The sequence below is a fragment of the Melospiza georgiana genome, chromosome 17 (genome assembly GCF_028018845.1).
Source record: "Melospiza georgiana isolate bMelGeo1 chromosome 17, bMelGeo1.pri, whole genome shotgun sequence".
Taxonomy (NCBI): domain Eukaryota; kingdom Metazoa; phylum Chordata; class Aves; order Passeriformes; family Passerellidae; genus Melospiza; species Melospiza georgiana.
This window is the reverse complement of record NC_080446.1, coordinates 7,325,387-7,342,589: the sequence shown is the minus strand read 5'-3', so window position 1 is coordinate 7,342,589 and position 17,203 is coordinate 7,325,387. Positions and strand designations below refer to the sequence as shown.

The window sequence follows — 17,203 nt, the reverse complement described above, 5'->3', positions numbered from 1 at the left end:
CTCAGAAGGATTATAAAAATACTGATCTGGGTTTTTCCTTGCAGCAAAAGCAGGCCTGGCCCCATCCCTGTCCATCCTCCTGGGGTCTCGGCACCACTGTCCAGCCAGCACTTCCTGGAGCCACTGCCCCAAGGACATTCAGGCTCCTGGGAAAGGCACAAGGTGTGGCCACGTCTCTTCTCCTTCCATTATGTGCTGCTCCAGTCCAGCCACTCCAGCAAGCCTGAGGTTCCTGGGCCAGGCTGGCAGGGAAGCAAGGCACAGGTGAGACAGGGAAGAGCAGGCAGTGTCCGCCCCAAGCATCCCGTGCTAGGGCTCCTGCTGGTACTGGCTCTCTGTGGCAGTGAAGAAATCCTCCAGAACACTCTGTATGTACTCAAAAGTGGGGCGATCCTCGGGTTTGATCTTCCAGCACCTCATCATGATGTCATAGAGCTCCTCAGGGCAGTTATCTGTGCGGGGCATCCGGTAGCCACGCTCCAGAGCCCTGATCACCTCCACGCTGGACATCCCTGGAAAACAGGGACAGGGGGACAGGAGAACATCACCTGCTTTATCACTGCTGTCTTTGAAAGTCATAAAATCCCCAAACCCAAAACTTCTTTCCTTTTGGGCAATGTTTCCAGGAAGGGAAAAGTGGTTCGAGGGGCTGGGAAGGGGGAACTGCTGCTCCTGGTCAGGGAAACGTGGACAAAGGAGATGCTGGGTTATTGCAGGATGGAGTTTTGTGCCCCAGGACAGATGGGGCTTATAATCTCTTTGAATAAATTAAAATCACTTTGCATAAATTCAAATGGTAAGTCTGTGATGAGCCATTGCTTCCAATGAAAAGTCAGTGCAAGGGCAGAGCTGCTCCTCAGAACCGCCTGTTGTGCCACCCCAGATCCACCACAATCCATTTGTGGTAGCATTTACAGAGTAACTCCCCATTGAAAAAAGGTACCAAAATAATTATTAGTATAAAATTAGGGTGGTCCCTAATGATAAGGATTTACAGGGTTTTCCCATGGAGCTGGAGAAGTTCAGGTCACATGCATGGGGCCCAGAAGGTGAAATGTCTTTTGGAAACAGAGGAGGCATTTAAGCTCCTTACCTGGGTAGGGGATGCGTCCATAGGTGATGATCTCAGTCAGGAGGACCCCAAAGGACCAGACATCTGATTTTATAGTGAAAGATCCGTAGTTGATGGCTTCTGGTGCAGTCCATTTAATGGGAAACTTGGCACCTGGGCAAAGAGATCCAATGGGAATCATGAGCCCAACCCCAACCGCTGAGAAATGGGTGGTGAAATATGGGGAACAAGAAACAAACGGAAGAGGAACAAGTGAAGTGATGCAAATGAGAGGAGCTTCCCTCTGCCCATGTACCCAGCACATCCTTCCCAGGGTCAGGACCACCATGGGGGCAAGGGAACCCCCCAAGCTGTCACCCCCAGCACCTTCCCGGGCCGTGTACTCGGTGTCCTCGATGACCCTGGCCAGCCCAAAGTCTGCAATCTTGCACACCAGCACTGCTGACACCAGGATGTTGGCGGCTCTCAGGTCTCTGTGGATGTAGTTCCTCTTCTCAATAAAAGCCATTCCTTCTGCAATCTGCCACAGGGGAACAGGGCAAATGCAAACAGGCTGCTTGAAATAACACACACCCCCTCAGCACCAGAGAAGTCAACTGCTTCTGGCCAGCACTCAGAAAAGGGTGAAAGGAGGCAGGAGATGGATGTCCCATCCTGGAAGTGTTCAAGGTCAGGCTGGACAGGGCTTGGAGCAACCTGGTCTGGTGGAAGCGTCCCTGCTTGTGGCAAGGGGTTGGAATGAGATGAGCTTTAAGGTTCCTTCCCACCCAAACCATTCTGTGACTTTCCTGTATGGAAACTGCTCTGCAAGCAGGAAATCCCTTACAGAAGAGGTTGGGGTTTGGGTGAGCAGCCCAACATGACACCTGTGATCACCAGAGGCTGTGAGTGTTTGCAGGGCAAGGTGTAAGTGGGCTTCATCCACAGCCATGAGGATGTAGAGGAGGAGCAAATAATTCTCTACTCAGGGAAGACATGAGGCCAGTCTCCAAATACAGCCACAGTGGCTCACTAATTGCTGCAGGAGGGTCAGTATTCCAGAGCTTCCTTAGCTGGGGCAGAAAATCATAGTGGAAGATGCCTGAGCTCTTCCAGATTAGTTTCTGAAGAGTCACCTGTGTTTGTGGACAGGATGGCTGTGATGGCCCCTGACAATCCCCCCCACCCCTGTGCCTTCTGAAGTCCCTGCACTCGGTGCTGTGTGTGCAGGTCTCAGCCTGATCAGGCAGAGGTGACCTGGTGTGTGCACAACCAAACCCCAAAGCTGCCCTGTTACCCCATACCAGAGTCCAGAATGTGAAGGGGCAGGAGCAGCCAGAGGGGAGATCCCCCCTCCTTATCACACCCACACAAGCTGTGGGTGAGGTGCAGCTCCCACAGAGCTCTCCCCACTAAATACAGAAGTAGCCAGGCAAGAGCGGAAGGATCATTTCCATGACCACAGATGCATTTCTGCCCGCAGTGACTCAGCCCCAGCCCAGGGGCCAGGCTGCTGCCTGCTGTGACAGCCCTTCAGCCTCTGCTCTCCCCAGAGCTGCTCCAGCAGCCCCTCAGATACACGGGCTGAGCTGGGGCTGGCAGGAGGCAGCTTGCTGAGAGCAGATGGTGCAGGAGAGCACAGCTGATGCACAGACCCCAGCACAGCCAGCTCCAGCAGCCAGTGACCTGGGCTCAGCCCACAGCGCTCCCATCCTGGATTTCCTATTGCTCAGGTGCCTCTGTGAAATATTTGAGCTCAGCACAAAGGGTCCCTGGGTTCAGTCCTCACCCAGGGGCACTGCAGAAGCAGCAGGGGCTCAGTGGTTGTGCAAATGGTTGCACCTGGAGTGAAGTGTTTAACATCCTGTTCTGCTGTACTCAAAATCAGCTCCTGAATATATCCCTGAAATAATTATCTGTGAGTCCTCCTGCCTCTCCAGCTGCCTTCTCCTGCTGTGACAGCCCTCTGTGACTTTATTGAACCACAGCCCTCCCTAGGCATTCCCCTGGGACAACACAGCCTGCTGTCCTCCCTCCAGGACACTGGGAACCATGCCTGGCTCAGCCCCTCGTTTATTGGGAGCACACAGGATCATGCTGCAGGATTCCTGTAAACCCACAGGGCTTCACACCCCTGTGGTGCTGTCCTGAAGCAGTGCTGAGGGGGTGGGCTGGGTGTGTGGCCATGCTGGGTTTGTGGAGCTTTGGCCAAGTTTGCAGGTAAGGTTTGCAGGTAGCTGTCACAGCAGCAGCAAATTAGAAATTATAGTCACCAGTATCAATAGTTATCAATCATAGAAATTGATAACATTGCCCTGGGCTTGGTCAGACCACACCAATCAGCACCAGCACATTTGCAATTGTGAGCTGTGGAATTAAGCCCCATCCTCATCCTCACTTCTCCACAAAGCAGAGTCGCCCATGGGCTGTGAGGGCTACAGGAACCATGGCAAACACAGAAGTCAGCAGCCAATCCTCCCCAGGATGTGTGCAGCTCTGCTGTGCACTGCTCAGGTGCAGGTGGGCTAGCTGAGTGCTGCAGATATTGGTGTGGTGAGGGGGAAGCTGCCACTTCTCCTTTCCCACAGCCCTGCTCCTGTGAGGTCAGCGGGATGGGGATGGTGAGCAGGCAGTGGCTGCCCACAGGAAACCTCACTGCATCCCCTGCACTGCTCACAGCAGCTCCTGGCTGGCCCTGCACAAGCTCCAGGTGAGTTCCCAGGCTACTCACTCACCCTTTGCAGGGATGCAAGGGGCACTCAGAGCTAGGGAAGGTCTGCTCCTTCCTCACCTGGGCAGAGAAGTCGATCAGCTTCGGCAGCGGCAGCTTGTTCCCCTCATCGCTCTTCAGGAAATCCAGTAAGCTCCCTGCAGGCAGGGAAAGGTGCCAGGGCTGTTGGTTTAGCTGGAGTCTGCACCCCCACTTAGGGTGGCACAGAGTCCTGAGGAGCCAAGCAGGACAAGAGGACTCTGGAAACAACTTGATCCCCATCCCACTCCCGTGGATAGGCACTAGTGCAGGCTCCCTCTGCCTTGCAGAGTGCTTGTTCTCATCTGTCCCCTCTTAGGTGTCCCTCCTCTCCCAGTGCTGTCACCACACCCCCTCTCCCAGCACCCGGCCCCAGAGCTGTGGCAGGAGCAGAAACTGCTCCCAAAGCTCTGGGAGTGGTGCAGAGCCCACAGCCAAGCCTGGGGATGTGGAAGGGATTGATCCTGCACCACCCCAGGAACCTGAGTGCCCACAGACATCCCTCAGGATGCAGACTGCACCTTTCTCCATGAATTCGGTGATGATGAAGATGGGCTCCTCCCTGGTGACCACTGCATGCAGCTTCACCAGCTTGTCGTGCTGCAGAGTCTTCATCAGGTTGGCCTCCTCCAGGAAGGCTTCCACAGACATGCTGCCCGGCTTCATGGTCTTCACTGCCACCTTGGTGTGCTTGTTGTACGTGGCTGGGGGTGGCACAACAGAGCATTCCCTCACTGCCCTGGGAGCCCTGGGCTTTGGAGCCACAGTCCCACCCTGCTGAGCTGCTGTGGGAAGGCTGGAGGCCACAGACAGCCCAGGGCTGTCCCCACATGGCCAGCCCCAACCAGGCCCTGCATCAAGGCAGGGTCACCTCCATGTCCCTCTGCTTCTCTCCCTCCCTGCCTTTTCCACCCCACCATCCCTCTACCTTCTCAGACACCCCCACTCTTCCTCCTTCACCACCACCTTCATCACCCTCCCAGCAACCTCCCCATGACTCTCACCCATCCACACTTCTCCGAACTGCCCGGCTCCCAGCTTCCTCTCCAGGCTCAGGGACTCCCGAGGGATCTCCCAGGCGTCTTTCTCCCAGGGCTTCTGTGGTTTGGGCACTCGGCACGGGTGGGTGAGCCTCTGGCACAGCCCATCGCTCTGACCTGGGGGAGCATCCAGGGCCATCAGCCAGCCTGTCCCACTGCCACACTGTGCTTCATGGGGAGCTCTGGCCACCGTGGGTGTGCAGGGACACCAGCACCACCGCTGTGACAGCCAGCAGCAGCCATGGCAATGGGGGAAGGCATGGAAGTCACTGCACGATGGCAATGGGGGAAGGTCTGGAAGTCACTGCACGATGGCAGTAGGGGAAGGTCTGGAAGTCACTGCCTGTTACAGTCACAGCCCAGGGGTGATGGGCAGGAGCCCCTCAGCCTCTGCACAGCCCCAGCTGCTTGGCTCAGGGACAAAGCCCCGTTTGGGAAGGGGGGCCGGGCACCCCAGGGCTCACGCTTGTAGTGCTGGACGAGCTCCTGCAGCGTGTTGAAGTTGTTCCGAGGGGAGATGTAGAAGCCGCCGCTGTCCAGGGTCCGGATCTTGTAATGCTTCACTGCCCCGCCCCGCAGCTCGTCCGCGTCCCGCACCGAGAGCGAGTAGGAGCCTGCGGGAGGGGACAGCTGGCACCTCCCCGGGAGCATCCCACGAACATCCCTGCTGCTGCTCCCGGCCATCCCGGCTGCACAGAGCATCGCCCCGCAGAACCAGCAGCGCCCACCCCACTGTGCTGCCACCACCCCTTCAGCCCCAGGCCTGCGCCCAAACACCCAAAGCAGCCCCAAAGGGACACATCCCTCATCCCTGCAGTGGGATTTGGACATGGGCAGCACCACAGGACATTGCAGGGGCCCCCCAGTCCGTCCCTGCAGCACAGCACATCCCCGGGGCTGGGGAGGGAGCTCCTCTTCCAGGCAAAGGGGGTGAGGGCAGCCCTTGGGGCAGCTGTTCCCCAGCACTGTGCCATGGACACCCCTCACACCTTTTGTTGTCTCGCTGTCCCTGATCATGAAGGAGCCAATCATGTTCCCAGGGCCAAGGAGCTGCCGCTCCGCATCCTTCCTGCTGACATCCTTGAAAAACCACCTGCAGCAGAGCCAGGGGAAGCCAGGAATGCTGGATGGGGCAGGACAGGAGGCAGGAGCGGGGACAGCGGCAGTGGGGAGGTGGGGGACAGCATGGGGACGGGATCTGGCACGCAGGGATGGACTCACTCCTCTGTCTCCAGCGAGTTGTCTTGGGCAACGTAGTTGCTGGGGATGAAGCCTTCACGTCCTGTCACCAGCGACCGTGCTCGCCACCATTCCCCTGACCTGTGACAGAAGTGGCATTGGGTTGGCTCCTGCCACCTGGACCTGGGCACCAGCAGCTCCTCTAGGGCAAGTTCCATCAAAAAATCCCAGCAGGGCCACAGAAGCCATCAGGAGACCCTGGACAGGGGTCTTCAGCAGCACTTACTTCTCCAGGACCTTCATGCGCTCGCCCTTCTGGAAGCTGAGGTCCCCAGCGTTCATGGCCTCGTAGTCGTAGAGTGCCAGCACCACGCTGTCCCCTGGGCCTGCAGCAAGGGAGCTCCCTGGGCACCCTCCCTGTGCTGGGATGGGGTGCCAGCCACTCCTGCCATGAATTCTGGCCAGGACATTGGCCAGGACCCCCACAGCCCCGGCACCTCCATCCTCATCGTGTCACGTCTGGCCCCTCAGGGGAGCCCAGAGCTCCCATCCCTCCAGGATGTGCTCACCCCCAGGTCAGAGAGGATCTGGCCACACTGCCCCCACACACTCCAACCCCCTGCACCCCCTTGCAGCCCCCTTGTACCTACCATCCTCGGGCAGGGGCACAGCCATGCTGGGGACATTGGTGTTCTGGAAAGTGCAACAAAACCACAGAGTGACATCACAGGTGGCACAGACCTGTTTCCCATGGGGGGGTCTTGGCCCCAACAGCAATGGCAGGAGCAGGAGGGCACCCGAGGGGCAGCACCAGCACCACTTGACACAATAATCCACCCAGCACCAGCATCTCCACCCCCTCCCAACACCTTCCTTTTTTCTCCCTTTCTCCATAACTCCTGGATTTCCATCAGGTCCACCCTGTGCTTTGTCCCAGTGTGGCCTGGGCTCCCACCCCATTGCCCAGTCCCTGTCCTGGAGCACAGGCACTGCCAGTGCCCTCAGCTGTCTCCACTCTCAGTGCTGGTGGCACTGCTGAGGAGAGGGCCTGAACCCCCTGTGACAGCTCAGCCCTGAAATCTCTCATCACTCACCCTCTTGTTGGTGGCCGTGGGGTCTCTCACATAGTGGCCCTGCTGGATGGTGGGGCCAGGATCAGGATCAGGGTCAGTTTTTGTTATCTTCTCTTGGCCACCAGCTTCCTTTGACCTCACACAACCCATGCTGCAGCCAAGGAAGGGGAAGTGAGGCCATTGCAACAGAGGTGAAAGCCCCGCTCCAGCCCCAGTCCAGCCCATTCCCATCAGCTCCCACAGCACAAGGCCCCAGTGCTCTGCTGTGACAGGGAAACTCTGCTCCTCCCACAGCTTCAGGGCACTGGGGTGCCCTGTGACACTGCAGAGGAAAAGAGAACTCCTGGAGATGCCATTGGAGGTAAAGTTTGGGGAGACAACAGCAGCAGCCATGGAGCAGCTTCCCTGCCCTTGGCGGATGCAGGACAGGGTGCAGGCACGGGGCACCACGGCAGCAGAGTCACACTCAGCATCTTCTGCACAGAGGGGCCCTGACCACTGTGAGCTCTGCTGCAGCTTGGGGGTCCCCACACAGCACCCCCATCACCACAGGTCCACCCTGTGCTCCCCTATCTCTGCTGGGTAGGAGCTGCCCCAAACAGCCAGTCCAGGGCAAAGACAAATGCTCAACCTTCTCCAGCACCCCAAGAAATTCAGTGGGAAAAAAAAGCTGCAAGAGGCAGCAAGAGTGGTAAACCCCTTGCAAATGTACTTCCCTTGGCCAGGGAGACCTGGGTGCAGAGAAAGCAGAAGGTGTTGGTGGTGACAGTGAAGGAGGAAGCTCGGGGCTGAACCCTCGATGTGCACAGCACAGCTCTTGAGGAACATCAGCCCATGGTCATTCCTTGGCTTTCCCTGGGTCAGCCCTGCTCCCGAGGGCAGAGCAGGAGCAGCAGTGGCAGCCAGGACAGCTCATCACCCTCACTGGGCACAGGCTGGGGACTGTGCCAGATCCATCCTGGCAAACCCAAGGTGCCCAGCTGAACCTCAGACGTGGCTCACCATCACCATCACCATGCAGGTATTTGCTGCTCCCGTCCCACTCCATCCAGCCCTACAGAGCACAAACACCCCGGGCAGTCCAAGGGTCATTTCCCCGGCTCCTGTGGCATAGCTGGCATTCCTGATGTGTCCCACCCCGGAGAGCCAGGTCCCAGGGCTCATGCGGTGTCCCCAGCCAGGAGAACCAGGTTGGATGAGGGTGCATCAGTTCCCGGAGCAAGGCTGCCCGCAGCCCTCTGCCCTTGCCCGTGCCTTCGGTCCCCGACAGCGCCTGCAAAGCCACGGGCAGGGACCCCCTCGTCGGGGCTGCACTGTGCCCAGCCGGGGCTGCACCGGGACCCCTGAGATTCCCGGCCACCGCCTCATCCCGGTCACCCAGGGTCAGCCGCTCTGACCGGGACCGGCCCGGCGCGGGGTCGGACCCACCGGGCTGCCCGGGACCGGCCGTGGGGCTCCCTCGCCGCCCTCAGGGCTCCGCGCACGGTTCGGATCCCGGAGCTCTCACCTTCGCTGCCGCCCTGGGGCACGTCCCCGCCGCCGGTCCCGCTCCCAGTCCCCGTCCCGGAGCCCGGGCTGCCGCCGCCGCTTCGCTCTGCCCCGCTGCTCTCCCGCCGCCTGCCCGGTACGGCCACGCCCCTCCCGGTGCCGCCACGCCCCTCCCGGTACGGCCACGCCCCTCTCGGTACGGCCACGCCCCCGACTCCGAGGGGCCGGGTGCGGCCGGTGCCTCCCGGGCCGGGCTGGGAGCGGGGACCACCGTGCCACGAACCGCAGCCGCAGGAACATCCCAGCCCTGCGTGACCCCACTGCCCTTGGGGACCCCCGACGGATGCCAGAGCCCGTGTGTGCGTCTGCCGTCCCCGGGACACCGGACGGGTTTGGGTCCGCACCCAAGGAGGTTTCCCCGCCTGGTGCCGGGCCATGACGGGCGAGGGCACGGGGGGAGCACAGGACACGGCCTCAGCCTGGGTCTGTCCCAGGGAGGAGAAGAGAAAGCCCAGAGCATCCGTGGTGGGGTGCAGGTCATGAGGGAGTGCAGGACACACAAGGGTGCCTGGGACTGGCTTTGTGAGGCACAGCTCAGCGAGGTCCGGGTATCCCTGGCTTTGCAGTGTCCCTGCTGGCCCCGGTATTCCCGTGCCAAAGCTCCCCTCAGAGCCCTACCCAGCTCCGCAGTGCTCCAGCCTTTCTTTTGAATTGCCCCTGAATTCAGGACGGAGGCAGCATCAGCAAGGGGACCCACGGCTCTGTGTGACCCTGGCCATCGGCTGCTGGCGTTCGGAGGAAGCAGCCAGGGTGGAAGAGCGCCACACCTCATGAGGGTTTGCATATGTAATTTTTTTTTTGTAGAAAAAATAAGTTGCTCCGGTAGCCCCAGCGCCTGCTGCCCGCACACCACCCTGGGGCTGCAGAGCCGTCCCGCAGTCCTCACCAAGGGACACGGGGCCAGGGAATGTTGGCTCGGGGCCATCAGCCAAGGGCCGGCAGCCGTGGGATGTTGGGATCCAGTGGCCAGGGGGAATCGGCTCGGGGATGGTGCCCAGGGAACATCAGCTGAGGTCCATGGGGCGGCGGGAGCACGGCCCGGTCCCCCGGCGGCGGAGGGGCTGCAGGGCGGGACCGCAGGAAGCCAGGCCCGGGCAGGAACTTCCTTTTGTGAAACACCCGCAGCCCGCGGCCGGACGAGTGTCGCACAAGCGTCGCAGGCAGCAGCGGCCACCAGCACTTTCCTCTCCCAGCACATTCATGCTGATCCCCTCCATTGCTCTGAGCATCCCCTGGAGCCAGCCAGGAACAGCCGGCAGCACCCGGACCCTGGTGGTGACCTCCAGGTGACACTGGAGTGGGCAGGTGCCCAGCCCAGCCCAGTTCAGCAGCCCCCTGCCCAGCTCACCCCACACCACAGCGACCCCTTTCCCCAGCCCCAGCATTTAATTGAAATCCGCAGAAATTACAGCACATGTGTCTCCCCCACAGCCACAGCTGCCCTGCGATTCCAACAGCCTCGACAAGAGCTGACAGGGCAGTGCAGAGACCTGTCCCCTCCCACAGGGACAAATTCACCCTCCCTGGTTCTGGGGCAGAGCTGGGCACCTGCTGAGGCTGCTCCTGGAGGTGCAGCACCGCATCAGCGAGCAGAGAGAGCACAGCCGGGTTTTGGCTCACAGGTAGTTGTCCTCTTCCTCCTCCTCCTCCTCCTCCTCCTCATCCCGTGCCAGCGCCTCGATGTCGTGGGTGATGTCGGTGATGATGCGGTTGAAGGACTCGCTCTCGGAGCGCAGGGACCAGCTGTCGTAGCTGCGCACGGCCGAGGCCGACGTGTTGCTCATGCTGCGCTTGATGCGGCCGAAGCTGTCAGTGAGGATCCCGCCCTCCCGGATCCCGATGCTCTCCAGGAAGGTCTCAAAGTACCCGATGTCTTGGTCAGGGATGAAGGGCCTCATTCCTGTCACAGGCACTGTAACCCTCAGGAGGGTACCCAGCCCTACTGGTTTGTCCCATCCCAGTAAGCAACAGGGTCCTGACGTCCCCTGAAGCACCAGCCCCATGTCCCCAGGGGATGCACAGACATCACCAGGGGTGGCTGCAGACACTCACCCAGGAGGAGGAACTTCCTGCGGTCCCCGTAGAGGCGCAGGAGCTCCGTGCAGTATTCCTGCACCGGCGTGCCCAGCCGGTACTCACGGAGCAGGATGGCAAACTGCTGGATCTCCTGTGGTGACAGCTTGTTGCGCAGCTGTGGTGACACAGGGACGGGTTTGGCTTGGGGACACCAGCAGCACACAGCCCCCAGCCCCCCACCCTGTGTCCCACTGCTGCTCTCTGCACAGGGAGCTCACACCAGCCTCCTCCCCTGCCCCAGCTGCTGGCACTGCCGGCCTGCTGCGTGTCCCTGTGCCCGTCCCTGTGCCCTCACCGTCACCATGTAGTCCTGCAGCTGCTCCAGCCCTGCGCCACTCTGGTCACTGCCACTGCAGGCGGTGGCCAGGCTGTGGTGGGAGCGGTGGAAGGAGGGCGAGGAGGTGCCGCTGTAGTACGCCTCAAAGGTCTCGTGGGAGCCATTGCTGGGGAGAACACGGGTCAGTGGGTCCCTGTGCCCCCTGTGTGCCCAGCTGCCACCCACCCACTGCACAGCACCCACCATCACATGGGGCTGGGGCATCACTGCAGTGAGCGCCCAGCCAAGGGCAGGGGTACCCACCCAGGGGCACCTTGGGGGTCCAGTGGCACCCACCCCAGTCCAAGGGCACCCTGGGGGAGCCAGACTCACAAGGAGCTGCAGCAGCTGTAGTCAGCATCGTAGCCATATGTCCCATCTGTGCGGCAGCTCTCGCCTGGGGAAGGAGAGCAGAGACCTCATAGCAGAGACAAACCCCCCACCCGTGTGTCCATGTACCCCCACCCGTGTGCCCCATGACACCCCATTCAATGTTCCCACTCTTGTCTGCATCCACTCACTCCTGCTGGAGAGCCAGGGCCGTGTGGGCGTGGAGGTGTAGTGGTAGCCGGCTCTGTCCACGCACTCGATGCTCTGGTCGCCGTAGATGATCTGGAACACCTGGCAGATGAGGGCACAGGACTCCTCCCCAGCATCCTGCAGGGCAAGGGCGGCGGGCAGTGAGCGCCGCTGGGTGGGCGAGCCCCGGTGGGCGGCACACGCCGGGACCGCTCACCCTGTTGGGCACGGCGAGGATGATGAGGTTGGAGTAAGCGTCCGGGCAGGGCTCCTGGGGGTCCAGGGGGTTGCTGCCGGCGTGCCGCCGCTCCCAGCTGCCGAAGCCGGTGCCGCGCTCCCAGCTGCCGCCGGCGGTGCCGGCCCGCCGCCGCTCCCAGCTGCCGCCGCACGGCTGCCGCCGCTCCCAGCTGCCCGAGGGCCGCCCGCGCTGCCGCCGCTCCCAGCTGCCGCCCCGCCGCCGCTCCAGGCTGCCGCCCTGCCGGGCCTCCTGCCCGCCCCGCGCCGCCCGCCAGTCCAGGCTGCAGATGGTGTGCCGCCGCTCCATCGCGCCCCCGAGCCGCCCCTCCGGCCACGAGCCCCCCGCTCGCTTCTCTGCGGGAAACGCCTCGGGCAAACCGGCCGGGGCCGCCTCGGGGTGCGCCCCGGCGGGGACCGGGTCCACTCCCAGGCCTGGGGGGCGGGGACAGACAGGGCGTCAGGGCGGGGGGCTGCGCTGCCCACCCTGCCGGGTCCCCAGCCCCTGCCCCGGCCTCCCTGTGCCACCAGCCCAGGGGGATGCAGGGGGATGGGGATGTGGGAGCCTCAGTGGGCTGGGGACACCCCTCCGGTGCTCGTTATGTAGGAGAGGATGGGACACACCAAGGTAGGGACAAGGCGGGATTTTGCCACCCTGATAGACTCTGACACCCATCTCCAGCCCCTCACAGCCCCTCACAGCCCCTCGGGGCTCGGCTGGTGGCCCCCGGCCGGACCCCCGCACCGGTTTTGAGGATGAGGAGGTGCAGGGCATCGTCGCGCAGGTAGGAGGCGGCTGCGATCTCGTGTGTGGGGATCCGCAGGATGAGCTCCTCGTTGTCGCGCCAGGTGAGCAGCAGGCAGCGCGCCGAGAGGCTGAGGATGCTGTCCTGCTCCGGCGTGGTCTGCAGCGGCAGCTCCTTCAGCTGCTGCACGGACAGAGCGCGGGGGCTGCGTGGGGCACCCGGCAGGGTGCGGTACCCCGTGCCCACCCTCTGGGGAGCGGGGACCCCTCTTACCCTGGCCGTGTCCAGCAGCTGCAGCACCTCATCCCGGCTGGAGGGGTTCAGCGACGATGTCACCCATGTCAGATGGCCTAAAAACTGGGGGAAGGAAAGCCCAGGGCAGCTTGGGGAGGCTGGGGCATGGCCCCAAGGTCAGGACACATCTCCCTGAGGTTCGGGGAGATCCTGCATTTAGGGGTTCCTCCCTGCACACCCACGGCACCACCCTCCACCCTGGGTGTTTGAGCAGGGAGGGGACCCGGACCCCTCTGGCCACTCTGAGTGTGGATCTCAGCACGGTGTGGTGGCCTCATAACCCCGCCCCAAGCAATCAGTGACCCCGGGCACTTTTGGGGATCCCTTTACCTTCACCTCCTTCTCCACGTAGTCGTGCAGCAGGATCTGGGGGTCGATCAGGTAGTCGGGGGGGTAGAGGGGCACGGAGTGCAGCGGGCGCCGGTAGACGCTGCTGCGGAGCGCTGCCCTCCGCGCCGCCTTGGGGAAAACCAGCCGCTTGATGGGCGACACGAAACCCTGGCAGGGGAACGGGCACGGGGACGGGTCAGCACCGGGTACCCAACCCCGGCCCCCACACACGGGGTTTGTGGCACCCAGCACCCGGGGCGTGGGGGGTAACAGCTGAGAGCCTCTCTGCTGGCCCTTCGCACTGTTTGGGTGGCTCCATTCTCCCCGCCGTGCTGTGGGAGGGGTGCGGGGCCTCTCAAACCTGTGCATGGCACCCTCTCCCCCTTCCTGGCCGCCCCCCGGACCCCAGCCCCAGCCCCACGCACCTTCTTCCCCTTCTTGGCCTCGCTGTCCATGGCAGGACGCGGTGCTGCGGCCGCCCCCTCTGCCCCGCTCGGCGCCGCGGCGCTTTCCTGTGTCGGAAACTCCACCAGGATCGCTGGGATGTGAGTTCCTGCCTCTCCTGGGGGGTGCTGGGACTGGGCTGGGCTGGGCTGGGCTGGCACTGAGACTGGGACTGGGACTGGGCTGGCACAGGGACTGGGACAGGACTGGCACTGGGATAGGGGCTGAGCTATTACTTGGGCAGAAGTAGGGGCTGAAGTTGGCCGACATGGGACTGGAACAGGGACTTAGACTGGTGCTGGTGTTGACATTTATACCAAGACTGGGTCTGGGATTTGGCAGACTGGGGTTGCAGTGGGCTGAGATGGGACTGGAGCAGGTGCTGGGACCAAAGCAGGTGCTGATGGTGCCTGTGGAGCAGCCCCTGCCCCTCACTGCGGGGCTCTTTCCTGGGGCTGGTTCTGCTTCCCTATGACCCCACATCAGCCCCGTCCTCATGGGGCAGCCCTGGGGGCTCCCAGCCCTCCCTGCCCACATCCTGTCCTGTTTGCACGGGGCCCTGGCACTGGGAACGGCCCTGGCACTGGGAACGGCCCTGGCACTGATAACAGCCCTGGCAGGAGCCCACACAGCTGCCTCCAGCGCTCCGTCCCCACAGCTGCCCGTGGGGTCTGAACCCACCGTGGTTCTGGGGTTTGCCGGGGCTCGGGGCCTCCGGCAGGGGCAGGAGGAGGCTGAGGCTGGCCCGGCAGTGCCGTGTCCGGCAGCTTCCTCCCCGAGATGCTGCATCCTGCCTGTGCACCCCTTCCCTGCCGGCCACCACGCCAGGGCCACCACACCAGGCAGGCAGCGCTGCCACAGCCATCCCGCCCTGCTAATGATGTCCCCGAGCAGTCCGGGACAGAGAGGAACCATCCTGCCCTGCTTTGGAGCCCCAGCTGCGAGCTGGAGGTGCCGACAAGGACAGGATCCCACAGGCAGGGCTTATTGAAATGAATTTAATATCTCATGTTGCAGCAAAATTAAAAATATACAAAAAGTTTGTGGTATACAAAAAAGTCTCGGGACGGACCCCGGCCTCCCGCTCGCCCCCGCCCGCGCCGAGGGTCCCAGAGAAGAAGGTGGCACACAGAGTATTTACAGTACGTGACAGCAGCCGCCGGGTCCCAGCGCCGGGGTGTGCAGGGATGCGGCTGAGACCCCTCGGCAGCCCCTGCCAGAACGAGCTTCTCTCACTCCCTGAAGCTGGAGCAGCCCTGCTGCCACTCTGGGTGACACTCCCAGGGACCAGAACCCCGCCATCCCCAGCGGGAGCTCGAGCACCCCTGGAGCTGTGCCCATCCTGGCCCCGGTCGTGTCCCCTGTCACCCCAGCGGGCAGGGGGGGACAGGGCGCTGGGTTTGGCTGCTGCTGCTGTGGCACAGGCTGGGAGGGGACAGGGGGTGGCCTGGGGCAGGAGTGAGACTGAGGGGTCCCCCCGAACCCCACACGTGGCCAGAATCCTCTGCCCAGAGCAGCCCAGGGCTGAGGGTACCGTGGCTTGAGTGCATAGAAAAGTGTCCCTCCACCCACCAGCGTGGCCCTGGGGTCCCCACACGAACCCCGGCGTGAAGGGCATGCCCGAACGGCGTCTCTGCCCTGGGGTGGGCACGGGCAGGGGCAGAGGGAGCCCAGAGGAGCCGCCCGATGCTGGCACACAGTCCCCACATGCCCTTCCACAAATCCGCTGTGAGCCGGACCCAGGGAGGAGCTGCCACCGCCTGGGCACCGCTCAGGGGCTGCGGTGACACTGCTTGATGCCTGCAGGGAGCCCCGGCACCCCTGGCTGCTGCCCCCACCTTCCCTGAGGAAAAGAGACCCGGCCCCAGAGCCGCCCCAGCCGGGGCTGCCCCTGCCTGACCAGCACAAGCACAGACCCCGGGGGCAGCTCCAGTCCGGCCCGACCAGCACAGACCCCCGGGGCTGCCCCTGCCCGACCAGCACAGACCCCCGGGGCTGCCCCTGCCCCACCAGCACAGACCCCCGGGGCAGCTCCTGACCGACCAGCACAGACCCTGGGGACAGCTCCAGCCCGGCCCGACCAGCACAGACCCCCGGGGCAGCTCCAGCCCCACCAGCACAGACCCCCGGGGCAGCTCCAGCCCCACCAGCACAGACCCCCGGGGCTGCCGTGACGGTGGCAGTGGAGGAGCCGTGCAGGTGACAGGGGTCCAGCCCCCTGCCCAGCCCCAGCCATGCTCTGCACCCTCCTCCAAAGGGTTTCCAAGGCTTCCAGTTAGCACCAGTTAGCACCAGTGAACCCAGCGATGGCCAGCCCAGCCTGCTGTCACCCCAGCTACCAAGAAATGGGAAACAAAAGCAACGTGATGCCACCCCACTGCCACCACACCCCTGCCAGCCCGGCCATGTCACAGGGCTGGGCACCCACAGTGGCCCTCGGGGACCCCACATCCCCACAGCTCCCAGGTGCAGCTCTCCCATCCCACTTCTCCCATCCTCCAGTGCCTCACACGGTGCCCCATGGCACAGAGGGGCTCTCAGTGCTGCCCATACTCCCCTGCCCAGGCAGGGCTTGGCACTGTGGCTCGGGGCAGACAGAGGCCAGAACCCTTTGGAGCCATGGCAGGGGCACAGGGGATGCAGGGAAGGCACAGGGGCCGTGGGTGTGGGGGCAAGGGGGGCAGCACAAGGCTGGGGGGTCCAACAGCTCCCCTGCCCTGCAAACCCCTGTCAGCCCCTGCACACACACACACACACACACACACACACACACACACACACAGCCCCCAGGACAGTCCCGGCCGGGGGGCACAGGGTACATTCAGCACAGCCCCTCTGTGGGAGCCGGTGGATCTGGGCAGGAGCAGGGACACATTCAAACCCAGAGCCCGAGCAGCCCCACTCCTCTGGGGAGGCAGGAGCAGCCAGGACAGGCGGAGCAGGGGCTGGGGACAGGCAGGGGGGACACAGGGTGAGGTCAGGGGAGGGAGGGAGGGTCCCAGCTCAGGTTGGTGCTGCGGAGCTGGAGGGGGGTGATGCTGATGAAGGAGTGAATGGAAACGCTCCCGGCTGGGAAGGGATGCCAGCCCAGGAGGGGAGAACGGCTGGGGGTGAATCCCACTTTGGGGAACCCGGGGAACGCCGGCGGCCCCGCACAAACCCCGCAGTGGTGCCAGCCAGGCCCTGCCACCCCCGGCCCCAGCGGAGGTAGAAAATGTCACACAAAATGTCACCATTCAGGTGAAAACAAACCCAATGAGATGAAGCAGTTCCTGTGGGGATTGGGGGAGGATGGGCTGCAGCCATCCTGGCCTCAGCTGGGGACCCAGCTCCGAACCAGGGGTGCAAGTTTCGTGCCCACCCACGAGGGGCCCCCTCAGGTCAGGATCTACACCCCACAGGATATTGGAGACCCCATGGAATTGGGGACATGGCTCAACCCTGAGCCGGGGGGACTGAGGATGGATATGAAGGGGCTCACTTCGGGTTGGTGTGGCAGAGCTGGGGGAAGTGGGAGACATGGGGGGGACTGGATGGACCCCGGCCGTCCCTGCCCCAGCTCCCTGGGGGCCACCAGCCGCATGCACACCCCAGTGCAGCCACG

General features: G+C 62.9%; 2 protein-coding genes across 2 annotated transcripts; both read right to left on the bottom strand.

Moving 5' to 3' along the window:
- Positions 1-309: 309 nt before the first annotated feature.
- HCK (HCK proto-oncogene, Src family tyrosine kinase) lies at positions 310-7,242 on the bottom strand. The gene is made up of 12 exons (XM_058036093.1): positions 7,114-7,242; positions 6,670-6,712; positions 6,306-6,405; positions 6,062-6,160; positions 5,830-5,933; positions 5,305-5,454; positions 4,805-4,957; positions 4,322-4,504; positions 3,843-3,919; positions 1,439-1,592; positions 1,094-1,225; positions 310-512 (listed from the first exon to the last, which is right to left on the bottom strand). The coding sequence occupies exons 1-12, from the start codon at positions 7,240-7,242 to the stop codon at positions 310-312; spliced, it is 1,527 nt and encodes a 508-aa protein (XP_057892076.1).
- Positions 7,243-10,088: 2,846 nt separating this feature from the next.
- On the bottom strand, positions 10,089-13,661 carry CCM2L (CCM2 like scaffold protein). The gene is made up of 10 exons (XM_058036353.1): positions 13,581-13,661; positions 13,156-13,323; positions 12,805-12,888; positions 12,531-12,714; positions 11,769-12,220; positions 11,554-11,689; positions 11,366-11,429; positions 11,012-11,159; positions 10,693-10,831; positions 10,089-10,540 (listed from the first exon to the last, which is right to left on the bottom strand). The coding sequence occupies exons 1-10, from the start codon at positions 13,608-13,610 to the stop codon at positions 10,257-10,259; spliced, it is 1,689 nt and encodes a 562-aa protein (XP_057892336.1). The 5' UTR covers positions 13,611-13,661; the 3' UTR covers positions 10,089-10,256.
- Positions 13,662-17,203: the final 3,542 nt, after the last annotated feature.

Coding starts and splice junctions, on each gene's coding strand:
- CCM2L (XM_058036353.1), bottom strand. CDS start 13,610: ATGGACAGCGAGGCCAAGAAGGGGAAGAAG. Junction 13,324..13,580: donor AGGCCAAGAAGGGGAAGAAG/GTGCGTGGGGCT, acceptor TTCCCCTGCCAG/GGTTTCGTGTCGCCCATCAA. Junction 12,221..12,530: donor CCTCCTCATCCTCAAAACCG/GTGCGGGGGTCC, acceptor CCCGCCCCCCAG/GCCTGGGAGTGGACCCGGTC.
- HCK (XM_058036093.1), bottom strand. CDS start 7,242: ATGGGTTGTGTGAGGTCAAAGGAAGCTGGTGGCCAAGAGAAGATAACA. Junction 5,934..6,061: donor AACTCGCTGGAGACAGAGGA/GTGAGTCCATCC, acceptor GCTCTGCTGCAG/GTGGTTTTTCAAGGATGTCA. Junction 3,920..4,321: donor CACCGAATTCATGGAGAAAG/GTGCAGTCTGCA, acceptor CCCTGCCTGCAG/GGAGCTTACTGGATTTCCTG.